The 19145-nt window shown below is 34.4% G+C and overlaps 3 protein-coding genes across 13 annotated transcripts in view; 1 reads left to right on the top strand and 2 right to left on the bottom strand.

Moving 5' to 3' along the window:
• The window catches only part of LOC131593534 (splicing factor U2af large subunit B-like), an 82511-nt gene extending 64341 nt beyond the window's left edge, over positions 1–18170 (bottom strand). Inside the window, exons 1-13 of one of the 11 annotated variants that reach the window (XM_058866058.1) lie at positions 17975–18168; positions 16910–17298; positions 16648–16767; positions 15664–15734; positions 14930–15000; positions 14790–14804; positions 14631–14690; positions 14453–14513; positions 14262–14374; positions 13707–14159; positions 13477–13612; positions 13202–13269; positions 12370–12698 (exon numbers count right to left, since the gene is read on the bottom strand). In XM_058866058.1, the coding sequence (XP_058722041.1) occupies positions 12561–12698; positions 13202–13269; positions 13477–13612; positions 13707–14159; positions 14262–14374; positions 14453–14513; positions 14631–14690; positions 14790–14804; positions 14930–15000; positions 15664–15734; positions 16648–16767; positions 16910–17298; positions 17975–18103 (1824 nt within the window). In that variant the 5' untranslated portion in view covers positions 18104–18168 and the 3' untranslated portion in view covers positions 12370–12560. Of the gene's footprint in view, positions 1–12369; positions 13103–13201; positions 13270–13476; positions 13613–13706; positions 14160–14261; positions 14375–14452; positions 14514–14630; positions 14691–14789; positions 14844–14929; positions 15001–15227; positions 15631–15663; positions 15735–16647; positions 16768–16909; positions 17299–17974 lie in introns of those variants that run through there. The other 10 variants (XM_058866056.1, XM_058866054.1, XM_058866061.1 and 7 more) reach the window with 10 other exon arrangements.
• Positions 2328–4204, top strand: LOC131593539 (putative F-box/LRR-repeat protein At5g02930). Its single transcript, XM_058866080.1, has 3 exons — positions 2328–3334; positions 3426–3590; positions 4018–4204. The coding sequence occupies exons 1-2, from the start codon at positions 2390–2392 to the stop codon at positions 3582–3584; spliced, it is 1104 nt and encodes a 367-aa protein (XP_058722063.1). The 5' UTR covers positions 2328–2389; the 3' UTR covers positions 3585–3590; positions 4018–4204.
• On the bottom strand, positions 9494–11636 carry LOC131593538 (GDSL esterase/lipase At1g33811). Its single transcript, XM_058866079.1, has 5 exons — positions 11042–11636; positions 10833–10957; positions 10497–10745; positions 10031–10289; positions 9494–9864 (listed from the first exon to the last, which is right to left on the bottom strand). The coding sequence occupies exons 1-5, from the start codon at positions 11298–11300 to the stop codon at positions 9647–9649; spliced, it is 1110 nt and encodes a 369-aa protein (XP_058722062.1). The 5' UTR covers positions 11301–11636; the 3' UTR covers positions 9494–9646.
• Positions 18171–19145: the final 975 nt, after the last annotated feature.

Raw genomic sequence — 19145 nt, forward strand, 5'->3', positions numbered from 1 at the left:
ATTTTGATTTAAGGGTTAGTAAATATAAATTATAATATGATGAAATGCGGTCGACGCAAATGAACGGGAATCGTAAGATAAAAATCAGGGTGCAACAAGTCACAACGCGCTGGATCTTCCACTCATAGATATGAGGGAAGTGTTCGTAGATCCAACACTGCATAAATAAAAATCATCAAGCTCAGATAAAGTATAATAAATCACAAAAAACCATGTAAAAAATTATAATATACCTGTAACAAGCTCAGGTGACCAGCAAGCTCTCTGGTGTCAGGACGAGATGCAACATCAAGCGTGGTGTACAACCTCGTCAATGTCGCAACTCCCCAAGCCCAACACGGGGTGTCAAGGGCGCTAAATAGAGAAAGATAGCGAACATCTATATAAACTCCAAGCTAGATGTAGCATGTACGCCCTAGCGGCAGCCTGATACCTCCCCGCATCCACAAACTCTTGATAAGTCCTCCTCAACCAAGACATCCCAAGGTGAAAGCCCTGAGTCTCACCAAACTCACGTAAGACCTCCACCTCATAAATCTCCAAAGCATTCATCACCATGTGCACCATTGTCGCCTGGTTCCTATGAGCTGGTGTAAAAAGAACGTACCAACAATCGAAGGTGAAATAGAGCATCCACATCATCCAAAGTTATCCTCATCTCCCCAAATGGAAGATAGAAGGATGATGTCTCCGGGTGCCACCTCTCAACAAAAGCTTATAATAGGGAGGCGTCCAGCATTGTCAGGGAGCACCCAGCAAAGTCCATCGGTCTCTCGAAGAAGTTCTTCACTTCAACTCGTGAGAAGCGACCTTCAACACTGGGCGCTTCTGACAAAAAATACAATTTAAACAAGTTATTATAAATCAAACCGCGTAATAAAAATTAAGCACTTAAGCAACGTTACATACCTCGTCCTGCCATATCCTATAAGCGACATGGTCAGCGTGTCCTATCAACACGGACCTCGTATCACACATACACCTCTGGTCAAGGTGGTATGGCTTGTCGAACTGGCGTTCTAAGGGTTTATAAAGTCCCCAGTATGAGTCATTTGAGCTACCAACGTTTGGCAACTCTGAGTCGAACCTTATACTAAGGGTCTAAGTATGGTACTCATCTGTTGGGTACGCATGTGGATTATATCATGGTTACTTTCGTCCATATGTTGCCTCATTATTGCAACAGAACTCAAATGAGTGGAATATGCGCAGTGAAATATGCTCAGAACAATAAGTGGAATATGAGGTTTGAAGAAGATGAATGATATAATTTATTGAAGATTAGGTTTGATATTTGAAGAAGAAGAAGAATTCAGTGGAAATGGACTGAAGAAGAATGGATTTAGGGTTCCAAACATGATCAATAGTTGTTTTATTAAACACAAATCCTACGTGTCAAACGAAAAAACACAGTTTACATGACACGTAAGTCATCCTTAGTGGAATCTAATAGGAGAGACCAAAAATAGGAACGAAAAATATTGCGAGGACCATTGTTTGAAAAAAAATTATGGAGACTAAAATTGAAGGTTACCATATTTATAAGAATCTCTGACATATTTAACCCATAAATATATAGATAGGTGTGAAAAAATATCACTCTTATTTCTGAAATTTTTATCTAACTAACATAGGTTTCAAAATAAATCTCAAACTACTCCACTTTTTAGTGGAAGCACTAGACGAATTGATGTTTGTGTACAAAATTTAAATGAAAGGCGCCTTCATGCCAGTTCAATTGGCGTTTTCATTTAAAGTTAAAGTTTGTACACAAGCACAAATTCGTCTAGCACCTCCAATAAAAATGCGATTCTTTGAAAATTATTTTAAAACATGGGTTACTGTGGAAATAAATTTGAAAAGCTAGATTATTTAGATACAAAATTATTTATTTCCTGTCACTTCTAATATTTCTAATATTAATATTTATAAAATTATGTTTTAATGAGAGAAATCCAACGTATGGTTTCTTTAACATCATAATCATAATGATTTGATTAGAAAGAAATTTATTTGTGAAATTCATTTCTTAATTGATTGATATTTTTGTTTTATTTATTTACATGATCAAATGTTAATTATGACATTGAGATTTAATGTAATTTTGAAATAAATTTAATGCGAGAAAGAAATTAATTTTTACTAAATAATTAATAAAATAAATATAAAATCGTGCAAACTAATTTTATATGAATAGATTGAATCTTAGGCTAATTTCACGGTTAAACCAATCTTGTATACTAGATTCTGCCACATGTACTAAGTATGCTCTCTATAAATTGAAGAAAAAAATTTTCCGTCAAATTGCAAACCATAGGTTGATTTCCGAAATATTTATTTACTTATATATCAGTTTGGTTGTTTTTGAGTTGCAGCAAAATTGAATACAATGAAAACAAGGAGACGAAATTATGATAGTGATGGTAAGGACAGACTCAGTGATTTACCTGATTGTCTTTTACTTGAAATATTGTCGAATTTGAATGTCAAGCAGGCTGTTCAAATGTCCATCCTATCCCCAAGATGGAAGAATCTCTGGAAACATATGTCCGTTGTTTCTTTAAATTATCGTTTCTCCTTCGAAACACTAGAAAGTATCACTAATTTTGTCTCTCAATTTTTGTCTCTCCGCGATGACAAAACGGATACTCAAACTCTCATTTTTTACTGCCCCGTCTATATTGAGTCTCACCTCCTTGAAAGGATCCTAAAATATGCGTTTTCACATCATGTCCAACAATTAGATATGAGTGTAGCTTGTAATATTAGACAATTTCCACTTTGCAACTTTTCATATCACACTTTAACTTCTCTTAAACTTACATCATGCAACAAATTGGATGGTAGTCCGAGACCATTATTTCCAAATTCTCTAATATTACCTGCATTAACCCACCTGTCTATCGGATTATTTGCCTTTCACCGCAGTTGCACTACTTCAGAAGATCATAACGATGTTGAACCCTTTTCTGTATTTAAAAGTTTGAATACTTTGATCATTCAACTTTGTAATGTAAGGAACCCTTTGGAAGACACCCTATTCATATCAAGTGTTTCCCTTGCTAATTTAACAATAGCAATGCCTAGCAACGCTTACAAATTCAAGTTATGTACCCCAAATCTTTTTAGCTTTGAATTTCTCGGTAAACCCTTACAAAATCTACGTGGGCGCAATTGCAATAACAGTTGCAGTTTCTCTTCCTTTAAACATGCAAAGATTCGTTTACCATTCGGGACCGTTCTTGCTAATTGTCCTTTTCCTCCTATTCTATTCAATTGGCTGGTTGAGCTTGCCCTTATGGAATCATTGACAGTTTCTTCAAAGACTCTTCAGGTATTTTAAGTTGGTTTGCTTAAAATTTAATGCTTTCATTTTTTTATTGACTTGCCAAAAATTGATCTCACCTTTATTTCTCATTGCTTAGATTCTCAACTTAATTCCTGATTCGTGGAAGATTGATTTCCCTTATTTACATAACTTAAAGCTGTTGAAAATAGAAACAGACGGACTTTCGGTGCCCAATGGAATAGTAGACTTTTTGCTTCAAAACTCACCGTCAGCAAAGAAAGTAATCAAATACTGATAAAAGGTAAATGTGCGTCCGATTTTTAAATACAATGCTTTAATTTAGCTTCTTTTTTTCTTCTTTGTTTTTGTTCCCTTAGTCTCTCCAGTTATAACTTAGTATAATTGGTTAAATTACGAGAAACTTAAGTAAAATACAACCTAACATTATTGATCTTTGTCACGATTGGATCCCAACTTAAGTGGATAATCTAATTGGATTAATACTCCTACAACAAGCATAGAAGATTAAAGAGAAACTAAAGTAAAATACAACGAACACTACCGATCTTTGTTAATGCAATATAAATTAGTTGATTTGTTTTTTTACTAATAGTTATGTTTGTTGTCTTGGTTTGTTTCATGATTGTCTTGTTTTCTTTTTTATTGATATCTGCTTTGGTTTTCTGTCTGATTTGTAACATACATTACATTGCCTCTATGTTGTACAGAACCACCTGAAGGACTTGTATTTTGAAGATATCAACATACGCGTGGATGCAGTGACTACAGCAATTTTTCCGAGAGATCTTTCCATAGCCAAATAGTATTATTAAGATTTATTTATTTTCCCTGCAATTTACTGAATTATTGTTTTTATTTTGTTTATCAAAAGAATTTATATGTTTCAACTTTCAACATTTCTGTGTCCTGTGTTTGATCCTTCAATGTTGGATTTGGAAATTGAAACAAACACCTATGTTGTCACTCTCGGATAGAGGCCTTATTTGTTGGTGTTTCATGTGACTTGACTGTTTATACAAACGTCGAATTTATATGAGAGTTGTTGCAAGGTATGCTGATGAGGGTCTGAGAGTGTGTTCCTTGCTAAACTGTGTGATGCACCCGGGAACAAGTATCTTTTCTTTTCCATATTGACATAAAGCAACAAAATAATAGTCATCATAATAATAAAGTCACAATTACATTAAATGGTTAGTAACATGAGATAGAAATTAAAAAAAAGAAAAAAGAAAAAGAGATTTGTATATTAAAAAATAATTTTAATTTTAATAATAATTTGATTAAAAGATATTTCGATTTTTAAATTAAAATTAAAACTAAGTTAATCTAAAATCGAGGTAATTATATCTATTTTTTTAGATTTTTGATTAAGAACTAAAATTATGAATTTATAATGAAGACATGTGAACTTTAAACCTTAAATTTGAAATGGACTTGAACAATTGACTTGTGGGTCAAACAGCTTCGAATCCTCTTACAAATCTTGATATTTTCGACTTGGTCCCTGTCTTACACAATAAAAAAGAAACAACACATATTTTTACAATTTTGATTTAAGGGTTAGTAAATATAAATTATAATATGATGAAATGCGGTCGACGCAAATGAACGGGAATCGTAAGATAAAAATCAGGGTGCAACAAGTCACAACGCGCTGGATCTTCCACTCATAGATATGAGGGAAGTGTTCGTAGATCCAACACTGCATAAATAAAAATCATCAAGCTCAGATAAAGTATAATAAATCACAAAAAACCATGTAAAAAATTATAATATACCTGTAACAAGCTCAGGTGACCAGCAAGCTCTCTGGTGTCAGGACGAGATGCAACATCAAGCGTGGTGTACAACCTCGTCAATGTCGCAACTCCCCAAGCCCAACACGGGGTGTCAAGGGCGCTAAATAGAGAAAGATAGCGAACATCTATATAAACTCCAAGCTAGATGTAGCATGTACGCCCTAGCGGCAGCCTGATACCTCCCCGCATCCACAAACTCTTGATAAGTCCTCCTCAACCAAGACATCCCAAGGTGAAAGCCCTGAGTCTCACCAAACTCACGTAAGACCTCCACCTCATAAATCTCCAAAGCATTCATCACCATGTGCACCATTGTCGCCTGGTTCCTATGAGCTGGTGTAAAAAGAACGTACCAACAATCGAAGGTGAAATAGAGCATCCACATCATCCAAAGTTATCCTCATCTCCCCAAATGGAAGATAGAAGGATGATGTCTCCGGGTGCCACCTCTCAACAAAAGCTTATAATAGGGAGGCGTCCAGCATTGTCAGGGAGCACCCAGCAAAGTCCATCGGTCTCTCGAAGAAGTTCTTCACTTCAACTCGTGAGAAGCGACCTTCAACACTGGGCGCTTCTGACAAAAAATACAATTTAAACAAGTTATTATAAATCAAACCGCGTAATAAAAATTAAGCACTTAAGCAACGTTACATACCTCGTCCTGCCATATCCTATAAGCGACATGGTCAGCGTGTCCTATCAACACGGACCTCGTATCACACATACACCTCTGGTCAAGGTGGTATGGCTTGTCGAACTGGCGTTCTAAGGGTTTATAAAGTCCCCAGTATGAGTCATTTGAGCTACCAACGTTTGGCAACTCTGAGTCGAACCTTATACTAAGGGTCTAAGTATGGTACTCATCTGTTGGGTACGCATGTGGATTATATCATGGTTACTTTCGTCCATATGTTGCCTCATTATTGCAACAGAACTCAAATGAGTGGAATATGCGCAGTGAAATATGCTCAGAACAATAAGTGGAATATGAGGTTTGAAGAAGATGAATGATATAATTTATTGAAGATTAGGTTTGATATTTGAAGAAGAAGAAGAATTCAGTGGAAATGGACTGAAGAAGAATGGATTTAGGGTTCCAAACATGATCAATAGTTGTTTTATTAAACACAAATCTTACGTGTCAAACGAAAAAACACAGTTTACATGACACGTAAGTCATCCTTAGTGGAATCTAATAGGAGAGACCAAAAATAGGAACGAAAAATATTGCGAGGACCATTGTTTGAAAAAAAATTATGGAGACTAAAATTGAAGGTTACCATATTTATAAGAATCTCTGACATATTTAACCCATAAATATATAGATAGGTGTGAAAAAATATCACTCTTATTTCTGAAATTTTTATCTAACTAACATAGGTTTCAAAATAAATCTCAAACTACTCCACTTTTTAGTGGAAGCACTAGACGAATTGATGTTTGTGTACAAAATTTAAATGAAAGGCGCCTTCATGCCAGTTCAATTGGCGTTTTCATTTAAAGTTAAAGTTTGTACACAAGCACAAATTCGTCTAGCACCTCCAATAAAAATGCGATTCTTTGAAAATTATTTTAAAACATGGGTTACTGTGGAAATAAATTTGAAAAGCTAGATTATTTAGATACAAAATTATTTATTTCCTGTCACTTCTAATATTTCTAATATTAATATTTATAAAATTATGTTTTAATGAGAGAAATCCAACGTATGGTTTCTTTAACATCATAATCATAATGATTTGATTAGTAAGAAATTTATTTGTGAAATTCATTTCTTAATTGATTGATATTTTTGTTTTATTTATTTACATGATCAAATGTTAATTATGACATTGAGATTTAATGTAATTTTGAAATAAATTTAATGCGAGAAAGAAATTAGTTTTTACTAAATAATTAATAAAATAAATATAAAATCGTGCAAACTAATTTTATATGAATAGATTGAATCTTAGGCTAATTTCACGGTTAAACCAATCTTGTATACTAGATTCTGCCACATGTACTAAGTATGCTCTCTATAAATTGAAGAAAAACAAATTTCCGTCAAATTGCAAACCATAGGTTGATTTCCGAAATATTTATTTACTTATATATCAGTTTGGTTGTTTTTGAGTTGCAGCAAAATTGAATACAATGAAAACAAGGAGACGAAATTATGATGGTGATGGTAAGAACAGACTCAGTGATTTACCTGATTGTCTTTTAATTGAAATATTGTCGAATTTGAATGTCAAGCAGGCTGTTCAAATGTCCATCCTCTCCCCAAGATGGAAGAATCTCTGGAAACATATGTCCGTTGTTTCTTTAAATTATCGTTTCTCCTTAGAAACTCTAGAAAGTATCACTAATTTTGTCTCTCAATTTTTGTCTCTCCGCGATGACAAAACGGATACTCAAACTCTCAATTTTGAATGTCGCCACTATATTGAGTCTCACCTCCTTGAAAAGATCCTAAAATATGCGTTTTCACATCATGTCCAACAATTAGATATGAATGTAGCTTGTAATATTAGACAATTTCCACTTTGCAACTTTTCATATCACACTTTAACTTCTCTTAAACTTACATCACGCAACCCATTGGATGGTAGTCCGAAACCATTATTTCCAAATTCTCTTAAATTACCAGCATTAACCCACCTATCTATCACATTCTTTACTATTCACTGCAGTAGCACTACTTCAGAAGATCATAACGATGTTGAACCCTTTTCTGTATTTAAAAGTTTGAATACTTTGATCATTAAATTTTGTGATGTAAGGAACCTGTTGGAAGACACCCTATTCATATCAAGTGTCTCCCTTGCTAATTTAACAATAGTAATGCCTAGCAACGCTTACAAATTCAAGTTATGTACCCCAAATCTTTGTAGCTTTGAATTTCTCGGTGATCCCTTACAAAATCTACGTGGGCGCAATTGCAATAACAGTTGCAGTTTCTCTTCCTTTAAACATGCAAAGATTCGTTTACCATTTAGGACCGTTCTTGCTAATTGTCCTTTTCCTCCTATTCTATTCAATTGGCTGGTTGAGCTCGCCCTTATGGAATCATTGACAATTTCTTCAAAGACTCTTCAGGTATTTTAAGTTGGTTTGCTTAAAATTTAATGCTTTCATTTTTTTATTGACTTGCGAAAAATTGATCTCACCTTTATTTCTCATTGCTTAGATTCTCAACTTAATTCCTGATTCGTGGAAGATTGATTTCCCTTATTTACATAACTTAAGACTGTTGGAAATAGAAACATATGGACTTTCGGTGCCCAATAGAATAGTAGACATTTTGCTTCAAAACTCACCGTCAGCAAAGAAAGTAATCAAATACACATAAAGGTAAATGTGCGTCCGATTTTTAAATACAATGCTTTAATTTAGCTTTTGTTTTTTTCTTTGTTTTCGTTCCCTTAGTCTCTCCTGTTTTTGTTTTCTTAGTATAAATTTGTTGATTTTTTTTTACTAATAGTTATGTTTGTTGTCTTGGTTTGATTCATGATTGTTTTGTTTTCTTTTTTATGGATATCTGCTTTGATTTTTTGTCTGATTTGCAACATACATTGTCTCTATATTTTACAGAACCACCTGAAGGACTTCTATTTCGAAGATATCAAAATAAGCGTGGATGTAGTGACTACGGCAATTTTTCCAAGCGAGATCTTTACATAGCCTATGGGCAGATCTACAGCCCAGCGAGCTCGGGCATACGCCCGGGCACAACCCTTCCTTTCGTTGTATACTCTCCACCTAGTTGTCGATTTTTAGACAACATCAGGGGCAAGATTAGTAATTTTTAGACAAAATTAAGGGCAAAATTAGTAAAAATAGAGTGTGGAATTTTTGGACTAAATCAAGGGCAAAATTTTTAGACAAAATAAGAGAAATATTAGTAAAAACAGGGTGTAAAATTTTTGCCCAAGCTCCCTAAAATTCCTGACTCCGCCACTGCCATAGCCAAACAGTATTATTAATATTCTGTGTTGGTGTGATTCTGTTACTCTACATACATGATTCTGTTATTTAGAATTTCTATTAAAACAAAAAACAAAAAAAACAATATTCAGTGACATGATCATTAAACAAATGTAATGTTATTATGTGTTGAAAATCAAGTTTGATGTTATATATAAATTGATGTATGAAACTATCACCTCTCATATTTTTTTTTTAACAAGTAAAAATTTTAGGCCCAAATCCTTAAATATATCCGTCCCGCTCTATTTTTTTTTTTTTTCACACTTCTGCATGATGGACATCATCGTTTGCCACTTCTACCCTTGTCACTCTGACTATGAGTGATACTCAACAATTATTATTACATCGAAAATAAAAGAAAAATGAAGATGTTGATTGTATTTATAAATGATTAGAGTTAGACAAAAGCATATTTATTGAATTATCACTATTACAACACAATGACATCAATTCATACTTAAACAAAGTAACTTTAAGAAACATGAAAACATTCTTATACTAGACAACATCAACTTTTGTACTACATAAACACCAACACACAAAATGAAAAACATATAATCAACTTTCAAAGCATAGCCAATTGTTGAATATTAATAGGAGAAGTATAAGATTGTGAATTGTATGATACTTTTGCTAGCAAAATATTTGCCAACTCAGTAGGGTGAAAAGCATCCCAAAACAAATACTTGCCACGTTCTTCACATGGTTCTTGCAATGGAAGACATGTGATTTGTCCATTGTTTCTTCCAACACCACAACATCCTTTGTCAACAACATCAAATCCTGTTTCATTACATCAACAAAAATGTCCAAAATCAGCTTTTGAAACCATAATATGCTTTTATTTTATCATGACTCTAGAAAATAGTGCCGCTAAGCCAGTTGGTAGCTGTGCAGAGACATCAAATATAGACTACTTGACCAAAATGATTTCGGAAAAGAACATTACCAAATGATTTTCCATTTGTTGCTAGATCTTCACTGCTTTGATAAAAATCCAAGTACACAAACTTTGATCCTGGAAGCTGTCCTCCATTGAAATTCTGAACCAACTGTTTAAGACCCGAGTTGAAATACATGATGGCGTCGTTGATCTTGTCGTTGCATCTGCTGTTGTTTCCGTTAAAACGCGCTAATTCATACGGTATGCACCCGATTTGTCCAACGGCTGCAACAATCACTTTTCTTGCCCCTAGTGAATGTAATTGCTGAACAATATTAAGTGAACAAATTAGTAACAATAGGTCAAAATATCTATTATTGTTTGATTAAGATCAGATCGTTCAAATTTCAAACTCGTACAAATATGTTGACTTCATGACTCCATGCAGGTTTGACCGCACGCAGTCATGATCCAACTAACTATACGTAGATTCGATTGAAACTAAATGCATGAAATAATATAACTAACTTACGGTTAACTGACGAGCGTAAGCTTGAAGAAGTGCAGAAGCAAAAGCTTTAGGAGTGTACTGAGTGTTAGTTGAATAAAAATCAGTCATGAAATAGTTATTAAGGTAATCATTGCTAGCCATTCCTGAATAGTATATACATTTGTTCAGGTAACTATTCATCGAATCATTGTCTCCTCTGAAGAATCTCCGCATCTGCTGCACTGCGTTTCCGAAGTTAGTCACTTGCGCGTCCATTGATGTATGAGCACCCTACATTAAGGAAAATCATATTACATAAGTCTTGTGCTTATAATTAATTATCAGTATTAATATATGTGTGTGCACGCGCGTGCATACCAGGTTACTGCCTGTTTCTTCTCGGATGCCTGCTGCTCCTGATGCGAAATTGGCTCCTCTCAGAAGATCCAAACCTCTTGCTCTTGAATATGGAGGAATATATGTTCGAAAACCGAGAAGTTGAGCTGCAATGAATAATATATGAAGATTTTACATACTGCAAAAATATGCTATATTAACGACTAAATACGTCAAAATAAGGTTATTACCTAATGCATCGACATAGGTTCGACCGTTGGTGAAGCGACCGGTGGGGCCTTGTGGGAAGTCGATGCCGTAAGGCCTATAGTTGGCTCTAGCAAGTGTTATGATTCCATTGTTGTTTCCATTATCAACCAGTGAGTCACCAAATATGAAGAAACATGGAACTTGTTGTCCCTCTGGTGGCCGTGGCTGAAACTGAGACAAACATTTTGTAGCAATTAGGCTCAGACAGATACACATGAATGTGCAGATAAAATTCTTCATCTTAGTGAACTCAAACTATTCTGACACAAATGGACTATGCATTCTTATATAGTTGCATTGCCATATGATAACATATTTATGGCATTCATGTGATAAGTGTGCGTTTATTTAATTTGATAATCGGTTGGGAATATGTGAAGATGGCAAGAGAAGCTTTTTTGGTGCTTTTCGGTAGTGTGTTTATGTGGTCTTATCATATATAACATGATGAGTCTTACTTTACATAAATGTATTGGTAACAAATTAAAATACTCATAAAAAAAAGTTGAGAAATAATGAAGCAGATGAAAATTAGTCACTTTATGTGAAATTATTTACAACCCAATTCATATCTAGTATCAGCCTTAATAACAATCACATGTTTTTACTCACATGTATCCGTTCAACAATGGAGTAGCAGAATTCAGAAATCAGAACATAGTTTGATTTTTTTTATTTTTTTATTAAGAGAACCAAATAGTATGATTTGAAACAACTTATTTGTAAGAAGATAATGAGTTAAAGAGTACAGTCCAAATTTAAAGTCAAATTCTCATAAACTACTTTAACTCAAATTTATTAACAACTTTATCAGTCACTCTAATTTCAATTTCATTTATAAAAAACAAAATATATTTCAAATCTAGTAATGGTGATTGACATGTTTAATTGTCTCATTTTAATAAAGAAAATAATTAGATTCTAATGTTGGATTAAAACTTGTTAAACGTAATGATATTATAGAAGGTGAATTCTTATTTACCCACCTCAAAAAGGTGGGTAAGGTTACCTTTAGTGTAACATGCATTGAAAACATCAAACAATTGTCCTATATGATAAATAATTAAATACATAAAAATTAAATAGTATCGTCTGATTGGTGGAATGTACACTACCCATCTTTTTGTGATGGGTAGAGAAGTTGTCCCCATTATAGAATTAGTAAACTTTAGACAATAATTAGATTCTACTTATTTTCAAACACTACCATCATTATAGTCAGTTCATTAGCAAACAAGTTGTAATTTGACTAATAATATAAGTCTAATTCAAAACAAACTTTACTCAAACATGTCACAAAGATCTCAAGTGACAAAACAGAATCATGTATTTGTATTGTATAGAATAAACCTATTGACAAATTCTCTATAATGTGCTACTCCACCAACTAAACAAAACAGTTTCTGTAATATACCACAATGACTCATTAGTAATACAAATACAATAATCCCTGCAAATAAAATTTCAATTCAGATACAATCCAAGTGAAAAGGGGCACAATTAGCCTTCATAATCTCCCTCAGCAAATTTGTTCTCTGAATAATAGACAGCTACTACTTGATTTCCCCCAAATTTTCTTCCATTCAATCCAGCACGAGCTTTTGCAGAACCTTCAACATCAGCATACTCCAAAAATACCTGCAACAAGAACAAAATTGATTCTACAGCCACAATTTTTGCATATAATAGTTGCCCCTAAAACACAAATTCATAAGCATTTATCAACAACTTACAATTTTCATTTTCCATAGGTAATTTTTAGCAAATGCTTTATTTAGAATCAAATAATGCAGTATTTGACAAAAAGAAATGAGTTGAATTTATATCCAATGATGTGTTGTCACATCATTTAACAAGTTAGAAACACACACTAGTTGTCATACTAGTTAAATGCTGTGGCAACATATCATAAGATGCATCTTTAAAATTTTGTATATAAAATAAATCTGTGAGAAAAACAATTGAACAATCTATAATATAACAAAACAGCAAAAGCTTTGTTTGCTAGGTGAGATTGACTGCATGAATCACGCCATTATTTCCTGAAGCAGAAACACAGACAAACAACAAACAAAAGATTATGAATATGACCCCCAAGACAAATAGAATTTCTAAAAGAATAGGTCAGAAGAACAACAAACCTTTCCAACTCCAGGGCATAGTTCACCATCGGGTCGTGGGCGAGGAATCACCACATTCACCAAATTACCTGCAGATTGTATAAAGGAAGACAGTTAAGTATGCATATTTTAAAAGCATTCAATGAAATAAGTATGAGTAGAGATAGTTATGGAGGCTCTGACTATCTATGGGACTACCTACCTAAAAGAGGATACAATACAAACATAACACAAAATTTATATGAAAGTTATATTAGTTACCAAGGAAAGATAAGTAAAACTAAATCAAAAATTACCAAATTTGGAGCACTCTTGTCGCATATCATCAAGAATCTCTTCATAGTCCTCGTCATCTTTGAGCTCATCCGGAGAAACTGCATGAGTTAAACACAGCACCTTTGTTGCCACTAATGCTGGTTGTAACATAAGTTTCTACAAAATAAAAAGTTCAGCAATTAAATTTCCAAACATATGCACAAAAGATCTATGCAAGAAAATACAATCCAAAATGACAATTCCATCATACCTGGAGAGCAATCTGCTGCTGTGCATGCATTAAAATGCTCTCTTGCTCAGGCTTAGGCTGCATTGGGTTTGTGTTTTGATTAGCCCGTCTAACAGTAAGGGTCTTATCACCCATTTTAATTCCATTGAGAGCTGCACAAGCAATATCGGTAACGGCAAGATCTTGATAAACACAAAATGCATAACCCTTTGAATTCCCTGTTTCTCTATCTTTCACTAGATCAAAACCCCGAAGAGGACCAAAAGTCTCTAAAAGTTCCCTGATCTGTGTTTCAGTAAAGTAATAAGGAACTCCACCAACAAAAATTCGATCAGGACCATCAAGTCCCCCAGCAGATCCAGGTGATAGGCCGACGGCGCCCAGATTAAGGTTTGGGTTAGGTTGGCTTGGACCTAGGGCGGCAGCTAGAGAAGGATTATAATCAGTGGGTCTCCTGACCTTGACTGGTGCACCCTGAATCAAAAATGAAATTAAGATTAACATTCACATATGTACTCGCATTCTCACATAATAAAAGGATCTTGAGCATCAGTTATAGTTAAAAGGAGAAGATACCTCAAAAATAATTCCATCTAGAGCCATTGCATTGCTGGCTTCCTCGACAGACCTCATCTCCACGAAGGCAAACTTCTTATCATGGTTAATGTAAACATTCACAACGGCGTCACCTACACAATAAAATTAAACCAATTAGGAATACTATAAGGTCAGCAAACTGGCAAAATCCACTTAAGATCGTAATGTACCTGGACCAGCGGTGTTTCCTCCGATTGTAGCCATAACCTGACTGAAGAAAGTTGCAACTGACTGCAGCATAACAAAATCAGAAGCAAAAAATTAAAATCCAAAAGTAGAACAAACATGACCACATAATAATAGGGAATTAGCAACAGGGAAGGATCATAATGAGTTGCTCTAAATTACCTGCTCATTAGCTGTAGGAGAGAGGCCCCCAACATACACCCGCCTAGCATGTCGTGTAGCCTATACGTTTTGTACAGCAAAAAGGGACAAAATTAGAGAAAGCAAAGTAATGATAAAAGGGAAAAAAGCTTAACATCATGACTCATAAATTCTTCTTACCTGTTGTGTCATAGCCTGAACAGGCAAGACAGGAAGAGTATTAAATTGCTGCAACTTCAGAACATAAACAAAAAAAAATATGGTGAAATTGATAAAACATTGTCTAGCACAACCAGATTTGAGAATAAAAAAAAAAATACCTGACTTGTAGCCATGGGAAACATATTTGGGAACATTCCAGGAATTGCAGGACTTGCCCCAGTAATCTGACCTGCAAGTGCAACAAAAGCATATCACATCTGAGAAAAAACTAAGCAATCCCGTTACATTATTATTAGGTATCAACTGACTCCTGCTAAAACCAGCATGAGATTAAAGCAGAAATTTACTTCATCACTATATTATACTAGTTTTTATTACGAATTATATTTTTATCAATAAGATTAAAATATATGGTAATTTGTAAGCAAACATTAGGGATAATATTCATAAGTCTACCAAAGTAGGTAACAGTTTCCAGTTGAAGACGAACAAGACCCACCAAAAACAGGTGCATTGATTCCTCCTTGGACATAAAAGCTACAGACGTCGGCTCACGCCCATTGGCAGCACATTGGGGCTAGTAGCCCAACATTGCCTTCTTAGAACATAAGACAAGACATACAACAAAACAAACAAACACCAAACACGAGAAAAAACCAAAGCACTATTTAGTTCCAGAATTATATCACTAAGTAAAAAGAAAGACAAAATTACACACCAAGGATACCAGTATTCAAGAATTATAAACCGAGTAGCGACTGAAACTTATCTTATCAAGCAAACACCGTGTAATTTGCTAAGAATTTTCCATACTAGGATCAACAAGAACAACAAAAGGAAGAAAGAAGTTAAGATTAAAAATGTTTGTAATATACCCATGAGGAAAGTGTACCTGCAACAGCAGAAGCACCTGCTAACATTGCAGAAGCAGGGGGAGCCATGTCAAAACCACTAGTCCTTTTGCTATAAGTAAAACAAAATAGTTTGTCAATAATGAATTTTACTTTTCGTGCAGAGGAAAGTGTAAGAATGAAATGATAAATAATTCTAAGTAGCAAAGCAACACTTTAGGTGATGCAATCATAATATTTAAAAGGTTAAAATACTTGGTAACTTGTAAGTCCCCTTAGTTTTAATAGATATTTGTGCATGTAAAGTTCCAAAAATTTGTAATGAACAGTGTTAATTTTGGCACCCAAGAATACTCAATGCATATTGGACACGACTGCAGCAACTTCTTGTTGCAGATTCAAAGAACATTTGCTGTGAGTTCAACACAAAGCAAACACACACCAAAATCTCAAAAGGCCAACACTGTAACAGTAAATTTAATACCATCTATCATTACATGGGTGAACCAAGGCTGTCAAAATTGAGAGCAGAGCACTTGTGCAAATTGTATGGCCTTTACAAGTCAGATGACCAACACTTGAATATTTATTAATAAACAAATAAATAATTGTTAGTACCACAAAGTTCAAGTCAACATAACAAATTTAATGTAGTGAAATCTTCAAGCAACTTCGTTACAAAATTTTAAAATATAAGGACATCGTTGAGTTGAGTTAAAAATTATAAAGACTAACTAAAAACAATAGTGAAACAATGATGATGTAGAGAGTAATTTAACCAAGTTAAATTATCAAGGATATATTAGATATGAAAACTAAAATAAAATGGCGTCTTAAGTTAACTAAGTAAATTAGTAGTCCCTTCCACGTGGATTCACAATATTATGCCAGCTCCCCTTGCACGTCCTTTAACTATTTGTTGAACTAAACAGAACGCCAAATGTTACAAATGGAAGACTCGGCATATGCATTTATGTTAGGGCACACCTTAATCGCAAATTTTAAGGATCTTTCTAGAACTTTACCTTTTTGAGCGTGAACGAGAACGTGACCTTGATCTATGCTCAGATCGGGCTCTTGACCTTGATCTAGATCGAGACCTGCGCCTAGTCCTATGCCTATCCTCTCGATCATAGTCCCTTCGTCTATACCACCAAACAAAGTTAGATAATAGGTAGTAGAAAAAATATATATGAATAGACAAAGAACAATTGGCGGAAAATTAAAAATCTCCAATAAAATATCAGATGTTGCTACTGATGCACTAAACCAAAAAATAACTTTTACCTGTCATAGCCTCGGCTTCTGTACTGATCATCGTCATCTCTATCCCTCACCCTTCTCTCACCACGATCCCTGTGTCGGTCTCTATGATGGTGATCACGGTCCTTAACCCTATCCTTCTCCACGTCCCGATCACGTTCCCTGTCTTTGCTTCTCTCCCTGTCTCTTCCCCTTTCCCTACTTCTCTCCCTATCTCTGACCCTGTCTCTGCTTCTCTCTCCATCCCTGTCCCTGCTTCTCTCCCCATCCCTGTCTCTGCTTCTCTCCCCATCCCTATCTCTGCTTCTCTCCCTGTCTCTTCCTTTTTCCCTTTTCCTCTCCTTCTCCCTCCCATTCTCCAGCTCCTTTTCTCTACTTCTCGAGGATTCTCTTTCATTATCACGAGAATCATACTGCCGAAAAACAATCAAAAGATTAACAGAAAATAAACAAACTCATGTCTTCAAACTTGATAACAACAATGACTATGCATATCTAAAATTTCGGTGAAAAATAAGCACAGCAAATAAAGAGATACTTTAATGAAACAGAGAAACAAGAAGAAACCAATAGGTATACCCAAACCACAATCACAAATACAATATCACATTGCATGTAAAAAATAAATTCAATAAACTACCATCATTTCAACATTATTAGTATATACTCAAACAAAAAACATGTTAAGACGCTACTAAGTATGGAAAACGGTTCAAGGTTTAAAATACAGCAAAAAACGGCCACGACAAAACAGTATCAGAAGGTGCCGATACTGACATTTTCATGAAAAAGGACAATTTACAGATAATTCAAACTGCGACGACCGCAATCAGTGTGGTCACAATACAGTACAGTACACAATTACACAATACAGCTCTAATTAAGTTAGAATTCAATCAAAAAAACAATCCAAAATCAAAGCACAACCATCATACAGATCTCTAATTTGCATATATACAGTTTCAATTGAAAGCAAATGGAAAAACCTAGTTCAGTGAAGAGAGTAAAGTGCAAAACGATAGAATGAATTGAAAACCCTAATTGTGCAGAAAACAACGGCGAATTAGGAAAAAGAGAGAGAGAGAGTACGTTAGATTTGGAGTCGGTGAGATCGTCGTCAGCAGGAGGTGGTTGTGGAGAGGAATCGTTTTGATTATGAGTGTGATCTTCTTCTTCTTCTGGTTCGAATTTTCGCTCTTCGAATTCGTATTCGCCCATTTTTTTTGTTCTTCACTTTCAAATGAATGCGATTCTGCTGTGTCAGAGTTTCTGCTTGTTTCTGATCTTTACGAGTTTTATGCACTCCTCTGAATGACTTGGGCTACGGTCCAACACTATTTCACTACTTGGGCTTGTCACTATTTTAAATTGAGGAATTTCTGAATGCACCATATGCATTGCTAAGACACCGCATGAAAATATGGTTATACCCTTAGGTTCTGGAGATATATTTTTAAACGCACTAAATTTTAACATATTTTTATTGAGTTTTTTTTCCTTTTATTGAGTTTATGTATAAATGTGTAGAAGTTGATGTTTATGATATGAAATAGAAATATTTTACATGTTTGATTTATTATACCTTATTAAAAACGAGTTAGATAGATATTTTTTACAAACAATGTATTGTTTTTTATGATTTTCGGGGGATGTTCTCCGCCATTAACGGTGGTTATAGTTGTAGAAAATTTTGGAGATGCATCTCCGAAATTTTGCAACGTTTACCTAAAAACTGGGATGCATCTTCGTAGTCAGTCTTTCTGTAATATTTTGTAATTTTTTGTCTATGAGATAACTTGACTTTCTTTTTAGGTATGGAGTTTGTAAAAACAAAACATGAAGTTTTCTTACACCAAAAGAAATATGCAGAAAATATTTTGAATAAATTCAAGCTATTGCAACACTGCAATTACTCCCATGGAAATAGGAATAAAATTGAAAAATGGCACAACTGATGAACTACAACATGGAACCTTGTACTAGCTAGCATATCATTGGTTCATTAAGGTACCTATGCAACACTAGGCCTGATATTTGTTGGATCATAAATTTGGGGGTCAACACGAGTGGGCATTTTTACATTGGGATTTTCTTTACGAGCAACACATTTTATGAGAGACTCGCCACATACTCACTCAAAATCTTAAGATGATATGTGTGTGGATTCTCTCGCTTATAAAGTATTCAATCTCTATTTTTTTTAAATCAATACAAGACTTTTCCACACTTGTTTCTCAATACTTCCAACTCACACTTGTTT

The sequence above is a fragment of the Vicia villosa genome, linkage group LG3 (assembly GCF_029867415.1).
Source record: "Vicia villosa cultivar HV-30 ecotype Madison, WI linkage group LG3, Vvil1.0, whole genome shotgun sequence".
NCBI lineage: Eukaryota > Viridiplantae > Streptophyta > Magnoliopsida > Fabales > Fabaceae > Vicia > Vicia villosa.

Coding starts and splice junctions, on each gene's coding strand:
- LOC131593539 (XM_058866080.1), top strand. CDS start 2,390: ATGAAAACAAGGAGACGAAATTATGATAGTGATGGTAAGGACAGACTC. Junction 3,335..3,425: donor TTTCTTCAAAGACTCTTCAG/GTATTTTAAGTT, acceptor CTCATTGCTTAG/ATTCTCAACTTAATTCCTGA.
- LOC131593538 (XM_058866079.1), bottom strand. CDS start 11,300: ATGAAGAATTTTATCTGCACATTCATGTGTATCTGTCTGAGCCTAATT. Junction 10,746..10,832: donor AAGAAACAGGCAGTAACCTG/GTATGCACGCGC, acceptor TCCTTAATGTAG/GGTGCTCATACATCAATGGA. Junction 10,290..10,496: donor CTTACGCTCGTCAGTTAACC/GTAAGTTAGTTA, acceptor AATATTGTTCAG/CAATTACATTCACTAGGGGC.